The 8639-nt window shown below is 39.9% G+C and overlaps 1 protein-coding gene across 1 annotated transcript; it reads left to right on the top strand.

The window, feature by feature from the left end:
- Positions 1–7690: 7690 nt before the first annotated feature.
- On the top strand, positions 7691–8639 carry LOC125753212 (olfactory receptor 51G2-like). Its single transcript, XM_049098645.1, is given in 2 exon segments — positions 7691–8053; positions 8055–8639. Coding segments are annotated over 2 exon segments (948 nt in total).

Genomic DNA, 8639 nt, shown 5'->3' with positions numbered 1-8639 from the left:
TATAATTTAGGGATCTCTTGTTTATTGCTGCCTTAAGGATCTTCTCTTTATCTTTGGAATTTGCAAGTTTCATTATTAAATGTTGAGGTGTTGAACAGTTTTTATTGATTTTCGGGGTGGGGGGATCTATCTCCTAAATCTGAATGCCTGTTTCCCTCCTTAAGTTAGGGAAGTTCTCAGCTATGATTTGTTCAAATACACTTTCTGATCCTCTGTCCCTTTCAGCGCCCTCTGGAACCCCAATTATATGTAGATTTTTCCTTCTGAGATGTCATTTATTTCCCTTAACCTATCCTCATGATCTTTTCATTGTTTTTCTCTCTTTTCCTCAGCTTCCTTCCTTGCCATCAACTTGTCTTCTATGTCTCTCACTTTTTCTTCTACCTCATTAAGCCTCATCATTAGGACCTCCAGTTTGGATTGCATCTCATTTAATTGATGTTTAATTTCAGTCTGATTAGATCTAAATTTGGCAATCATAGAAGTCTCTTGAATCCTTTATGCTTTTTTCCAGAGCCACCAGTAACTTTATAATCATGCTTCTGAATTGGCTTTCTGTTATTGAATTGTAATCCAAATTTTGTAACTCTGTGGCAGAAAGTACTGTTTCTGATTCTCTTTTGTGGTGAGTTCTCCTTTCTAGTCATTTTGCTCAGTGCAGAGTGGCTAAAAATGAGGTGTACTTGTTAAAGCCCAGACTCTTCTCTCTGTATCATTCCAGCTGTTCTCTCTTTAGATCGCAGGTCAAATTCATAGGTTTTCAGGATAATTTGGAAGTTCTCAGGTTAGTTTTTTGTCACAACTACTACTATTATTCTTTGATAATTTTCTAGCTCCAAATGTTTTTCTGATTATATGCTCTGTGCCCTGAAATAAATGACCTTATTTTTTTTCAAAGATTTTCTTTATTTATTTACAGAAGACAGAGACAGAATGGCAGAGACAGATACAGAGACACAGGCAGAGGGAGAAGCAGGCTCATCACAAGAGTCCTGTTGCCAGACTTGATCCCAGACCTCGGGATCACACGCTGAGCCAAAGGCAGATGCTCTACTGCTGAGATACACCGGTGTCCTTAAATGACCTTCTTTTTAACAATCTGCTGTATCTCTAGCAAATTATTACAATTGTTCCAGCTATATTCTTTTCCTTAAATATTCTTATTAGTTAACCATCCATTCCCATGTTCAGTGGGATCAAGGTCATGGTATACTACTGAAAATGCACAGAAGATCCCTATAAGAAAACACTTAATGCAACATGTCTATTTTACTCAGTGCTTGCTTATCTCTGTAGCCATGTTGACAGATGGCCCTTGACCCAACTCTAGGAATAATTCCCCAGAGTGTTCACATAGTTACTGAGTCATAATATTATTATATATGTCCTAGTAGTTCAATATGAACCAGGTTGGTAATATGTTAGATAAACATAGATTTATTATGTGTACCTGTTGCCTGATTTGGGGTAAACATACACTGGTCATGTCACAGATACATACTTGTGTTACTAGTTTGCTTAAAGAACTCTGAATTCTGTAACTCAAGCAGGCTTCCCTGGATAGAAACGTCTCTCAGTTGTTCCTGAAGTTTGTGGCTACAGTGATCCTTGCAGAAAGAGAGGAAACACCTGGAAGCCTGTATGTGGCCTCTCTTGCCTTCACTAAATATACCTTTTTCCTGCTGTTCTTGCATGGTGTCCTTAACCATATCAAATATTAGCCATGAGTATAAATGTATTTTGGGCTCTATGAGTTTTCAGTGAACCACCAAAAAAGTGAGTGGTTATAGTACCCCTAGATGGACCCTCTACTTCATGCCCAGTTTGATTGATTCCTACCTCAATCCCCCCTCCCCAGGCCATTCCTGGCCAGTTCTATGCCTACTCTGACCACGCTTTGCATCTTACATCACTCTCTTTTCACCTTCAAAACAAAATCCAGGACCTTTTTATTTGTCCTGTGAATCGTTTTTAATGTCCTTCACCCATTCCTCAGTAAATTTGAGATAATTTACCTCCTTTGAGGAGGTAGGGAGGAAGAAAAGCAACAGCATGAGGGAAAAGTTAGTTGTATGTTATTGTAACAAAGACCAATCAGTGCAAAATAAATTTATCTTGGAAGAAATCTGTTTATATTATCATTCATGTAAATGTTGCTGTAGGTATTCCACTCTCACCACCCAATATATGTACAATTAAAAAAAAAAACTTGCTGAATTGGGGATGGGGGAATATAATAAGGATCATATGTCCTGGAAATCTGGATATGATATGAGATGTGTCTGGAGCCAAAATACTAGGGTCTATATGATGAGTTTTATCTCTAAAAGGGAGAGAAAAAAGTCTTAGACTTAGTCTTAGTCTTAAAACAGAAGGAAGCTCAAGACTGGCTGTGTGTTCTAAGCTAATATCATATATCACCTGGAGACCTGACAAACACCCACAAAGATTAGCAATAGACTTTTTTGTCTGGCCCATGCACATTTGATTCTTCTCTGAGACCTTATACCATAAGGTTTGGGTGTGAGTCTCACTGGGATTGGTTGTGAGCCTCTAGAACCTGCTTTATAAACCTGCTCACTTGGCACGATGATCAAGGCAGGGAGCCTCATGAAGCTCCAGCTGCATGACAATCCACAGAGCTTGTGTCCCTGCCCTGGAGTCTGGTGAGTGGTAGAAACACCTCAGTTGAGCTTGGCTCAAATCATGTTGTATGCATACTTGGGATGGAAGTCAAGAGAAGTCATGGGATATCCTAAATACAGTTGCAAATTTTGTATGAGGATCTCTGAGACAGGAAGGACATTTCCTGGAGATATGCAGCACCTCTAATCTTCTTATATGATATATACTATAGTTTTGGGGAACAATCTCTGGCCCTTTTTTCCTTACCCAACAATCACTCAATTATTCCCTTAGAGTTTAAGATCAACTGTTAAGCCAAACATTTTATGTAAGACATATATTGGGTAATCAATAAATAATTCATATAAGAAAGACAAGAGGGAAGAAGAAAGGAAAGGAGGAAGGAAGGAAGGGAGGGAAGGAGGGAGAGAGGGAGGGAAGGAGGAAAGGAGGAAGGGAGGGAGGGAAGGAGGAAAGGAGGAAGGGAGTTCCAGGACCTGGGAATCTGGAAGTGTAATTTATAATTCTCACACAACATTGTAATAGAGAAAACTCCAAATACCGACTAATGAATCTCCCAGGATGAAGAGCTATGTGGAGTTCTTGTCTTAAATGAAATAGTTTAAAGGACTAATAATATTTAGCCAAGGCTATACGATTTTTAAAAAGCATAATAGCTCTGCATTCACACTCTGGCTTTTGAAAATTTTTATTCAAATTCCAGTTAGCTAACATACAGTATAATATTAGTTTCAGGTGTACAATAGAGATTCAACACTTCTACACAGCACCCAGTGCTCATCACAAGTGACCTCTTTAATCCCCGTCACCTATTTTACCATCCCCCACCCACCTCCCCTCTAGCAACCATTTGTTTCTTCTCTATAGTCAAGAGTCTGTTTCTTGCTCTGGCTCTCTGAAGAACTGACCTATTTAGTTCATGTAATGTTTCTCAGGCCAGTCAAATAGCTCCAGGGTTCCATCTTTGTAGCTTTAGTGCTTTGAAGCAGCATTTACAAATTTAAAGATCTGTATAGCCAGAGCCCCCTAGTGTATGGGCAACATAGTAATGTTTCTTAGAAAGTTGTATAGTATTTTTAAAAGATTTCTGGAATTCAAACTTCTAATATCTTCTACAAGTATTAGGCACTATTCAACAAAATGCCATCTTCAGTTTATGATGATGAGACACTTACAGAAGAAACTATGGATGGAACTGTGTCAAGAGAGAAGCAGGATGTTGACTTGCACTGTAAGCCCTGGTCTTTATCCAGAGGTATCCTGCCTTCCATCCTCTGTTAATTCCTGTTATTTAAGCACTTCTTTCTGATCAAATCCAGACAGTTTGCAAAATACACCCCTTCTGCATGGGTAGATGAATGCCCACATCGTATAACTACTCCTGATTAAATATTAAGCATACAAAAATCCTTAAAGACTATGAAAGTAAAAGAAATATCCAGGTGGCTCATTTTATCAGATGAGACTGCAGGCTGGACTGCATAGACATAGGTACAATACAGACAGTGAATTACTAATTAGGAGCTTTGAACACTTCTCCGACTTTCAAAAAGGCAGTACAGAAAGAGCCATTTCCTTAGTTATTTAAATTTCACAATAGGGCAGCCCCGATGGCTCAGCAGTTTGGCGCCACCTTCAGCCCAGGGTATGGTCCTGGAGACCCAGGATTGAGTCCTACATCAGGCTCCCTGCACGGAGCCTGCTTCTCCCTCTGCCTGTCTCTGCCTTTCTCTCTGTGTGTCTGTCATGAATAAATAAAATCTTTTTAAAAATTTCACAGTAGACTAGCTTACTTTCTGAGACAGGGAGCTTCATATTCATTTTAGGAGTGCTGAAGACTCAATTTAACAGGAATTGGACAAAATGATCTTGAAAAATCTGAAAAGTTTGTTTCCTTTTTGGTTGTATGGCAAAGCTCAAATAAAGAAGATAACATTTTTGCTACTCACTTTATGACAAAAACATCCTATCAAATGTTTATGCGAAAGGGATAATTCCTTCATCTGCTCACACCCAGCAGTGGATAGCATGAGGAAAAATAGAGAAACACATGCTTCTAACCTCTGCTGAATTAAAACTTTAGTGTCATGACCCAGCCTGCTAGGAACACCTCTCTCTCTCTCTCTCTCTCTCTCTCTCTCTTCTCATGCTTATTGCCACAGGCATCTTAGATGAAATGTGGTCTTTGGATAATTATTCTCTATCAGAAATTGGCTTTTTATATAGCATTATCTCCCTGCAAAGTCCAGTAGTGTGCTTGACCACAACTGGCATTGAATTATATTGGAAAAAATAATTTGTATCATTCACAAAATGCAGTGTCTGCTACTGTCTTCATTCCCCGCTTTCCTGTCTCTGACAATTCTCCAAATCTCTAGTGTCCCTGATTCTTCCCACTCTGCCTTATGTTTTTAAGAGGATCCACTCTCCTTGGATGATGGAAGCTTGCATTCCTAAGGTGACTGGGTTGCAGCTCAATACTTACCCCTGGATGAAATCAGACATATAAATTGAATCTGTAGTAGTAGCCTTTCTTTTCTGATGTCCTTAGAAAGTAGAATCAAGGCAAAGACTTCCGAGTGGCCTCGGAGACTTTTCTCATTTGTGAATTGATCACCAGCTTATAGCATATCATCTCATGTCTTCCAAATATAAAATTTCCCTCTTTCTCACTCTTGTTATGTTTCTGAAGTGGACTTGCTATTTTATTCATGCTAGTATGTTAAATATTCTCCCAGGAATATTAATGCTGAATGTTTCAGGTGTTTTATTTTGGTTAATGATGATAACTTCTCTGCATTTATGAGAATTTTAGTGTATTTCTAAAGGGTGCTGCTTTTCCTTTCTTTTGAAAATACACTGTGGTTAACAGCTTATAAGTAAAACTTGTTGAGGCAGGTTGATGGATGCAAAGTCTATGCATTGCACACCTCACCCTCTGTAACCAAAGTTCAGGGGGAGTTTTTATTAGAATAACAAAGATGATGACTGATGCTCACCTACCCTCACTTCTCCACAGGTATAAGCACACAATCCCAGTCCTCACCTTTCTATACAGATCCTTTCTCAAATCTGACACACCTGCTTCTGCATTTTGCCTCCCTCATAGGTGGTTATCACTCCTCTTCTTCCTCCATAACCTATCCTATAATAATTGCTAATAATTGGTTTATTGTTCAATTACCATGGTGCTTTGATCCGACATGTTGTTCACTCTTCACAGAATTTCTTCTCTGGTTTTTCCTTAGATGAATGGTTAGCATGCTGAAAGGGGATTGTAGGTATTCTTCATGACTTTATAAGGCAATATTATAATTAGTGTTCAAAAAGGTAGAATATAATGAAGACTGTTTTACATCAGTAGATCATGGCTGCCACCTAAATGACTGCCCACAACATGTTGAAACCTCCACTGTTAAGAGAATTTTCCTAAGATGTTAGCAAAGAAAATCATCATTCAATGTTAACTTCATGTATATGCCCAAGTTTCTCTTGACTTCTATGTACTCAGATTTCCCAGTTTTCCTTTCTCTAATAATTGGCTTTGAAGGTACTCAAGATCCGGGATGCCTGGATGGCTTAGCAGTTGAGCTCTGCTTTCGGGGCATGATCCTGGGGTTCAAGGATCGAGTCCCACATCTGGCTCCCTGGGGGGAGCCTGCTTCTCTCTCTGCCTATGTCTCTGCCTCTCTCTCTCTCTCTCTCTCTCTGTCATAAATAAATAAATAAATAAATAAATAAATAAATAAATAAATTTTTTTTTTTAAATGAAGGTACCCAAGGTCATTCTTTAAAAAGGTGAGTTAGGGGGGTTAGTCAGTTAAGCATCCAACTCTTTGTTTCAGCTGGGGGCATGATCTCAGGGTCCTGGAATTGAGTCCCATGTCAGGCTCCATGCTCAACTCTGAGTCTGCTTCTTCCTCTCCTCTGCTCCCCTGATAGCTCACTCTCTCTCTGGAATAAAAAAGTAAAATCTTTAATTAAAAAAAAAAAAAAAAAGATGAGGAAATCTCTGGGTGGCTGAGTGGTTTAGTGCCTGCCTTCGGCCCAGGGTGTAATCCTGGAGTCCAGGGGTCAAGTCTCACATCAGGCTCCCTGCATGGAGCCTGCTTCTCCCTCTGCCTTTGTCTCTCTCTCTCTCTCTCTCTCCCTCTGTGTCTCTCAGTCTTTCATGAATAAATAAATAAAATCTTTTAAAAAAAAGATGAGTTGTAGAGAACAAAATATAGATTCCTGGTTCGGATCTTTTCCTATCCCACGGTCAAATCCCCTATGGGTGTGTTCTATGTTGAGCGGTGGATTATCAGAACTTCAGAGGTGTAAGTTACATATTGTCTATATTATATTACTTAAATTGAGTACTCAGCAGGAGCTCAGTAAATGTGTGATGCCACTGAGAATATATGTATTTCTGACTGCAAATATTATCTACTCTCCACCTTCTTCCTCTCACCTGTCTCAGCTAGCCAACATTTTCCCAGAAAGTAATATCAGAGATTGAGAAGGGATTTAATCCAGTAGACATGCACATCAAGCACAAACCCTCCTGGTGCCTTCTTGTCACAGATACTACTTTTAAATCCCTTTCAGAGCAAAGATATATCTGGTGATATGAGTTCAAAATCAATGTTAACACCAGTCAGTGTTAACTTGATTTTCTAACTCCGAAGCAGCCATTATCTAGGTTTCCTTAGAACCCATTTTCTGTATTACAACTAATCTAGCATATGCATCTGTATCCTGTGCTTTCACCGCAGTTTCCCTTTCCATTTTTCAAATCTTGAAACATCTTCAAATGAGGAAGGAATTTTCTCTCTGTGAAAGGCACAAGCAGCCCCTGAAAACTAGAGCAAACCTCCAAGAAGACAGACAGTATCTATACTCTAGTGAAACTTCAAAAAGAATGGAATTCAGTGCTGTAAGAAGAGAAGGAGAGTGATATTACTCCTCAGGCATGGGACACAGGATGAGATATCAGGAAAATGCTGTGAAAGAATAACTTTTTGCCTTTATAATTTTTCCAGGACAAACTCTTCCAAAAGTTATGACAATTCTTAACAACAATAATGCCAGCAGCTTCATCTTTATACTGATGGATCTCCCAGGACTGGAGGCTGCTCATTGCTGGACAGCTATTCCTATCTGCTCTGTCTATGCTCTATCTTTGCTGGGTAACATCACCATAATGTACATTGTCAAGTCTGTGCCCAGCCTCCACACACCCATGTACCTCTTCCTGTCCATGCTTTCAATGGCTGACTTGGGCCTCTCAGCTTCTACACTACCTTCAATGGCAGCTGTTTTTCTCCTAGGCCAGAGAAAGGTGGGAGCTGCAACTTGCTTTATGCAACTCTTCTTCATCCATACTTTCTCAGTTATTGAATCAGCTGTGCTCTTGGCCATGGCCTTTCGACCGCTGTGTGGCTATCCGAGAGCCCTTACGCTATGCCACCATTCTTACAACCAAGCGCATTGGTGCCATTGGGCTAGCCATTGTCACCCGTAGTGCTGCTCTCCATCTGCCCCTTCCTGTGCTCCTTAGAAGACTGCAATTTCAGCCTGTGAATGCTCTGTCTCATTCATACTGCGTTCATCCTGATGTTTTAAGGCTAGCCAGTTCTAGCACTCTTGTGAACAGTAGCTTTGGGCTCTTTGTCATGCTTTCTACACTAGGATTGGATGCTGTACTCATTCTCCTCTCCTATGTGCTAATCTTAAGAACAGTATTGAGCATTGCTTCCAACACGGAGCGGCTTAAAACCCTTAACACCTGCATTTCCCATATCTGTGCTGTATTACTATTTTATACCCCACTGGTCAGCCTGTCGATGATTCATCGCTTTGGAAAAATGAAGCTACCAGCTCAGGTATATATGCTTCTCTCCTATCTGCACTTTCTTGTTCCTCCGATGCTCAACCCAATTGTCTACAGTGTGAAAACCAAAGAGATTCGGGTACGCATTGTAAAGATGCTCCTCCCAAGAAAACACTGA

Source organism: Canis lupus, chromosome 21 (assembly GCF_003254725.2).
Source record: "Canis lupus dingo isolate Sandy chromosome 21, ASM325472v2, whole genome shotgun sequence".
NCBI classification, from domain to species: Eukaryota; Metazoa; Chordata; class Mammalia; order Carnivora; family Canidae; genus Canis; species Canis lupus.
Note: the sequence above shows the minus strand (reverse complement) of the source record. Positions and strands in the feature narration are given on the sequence as shown.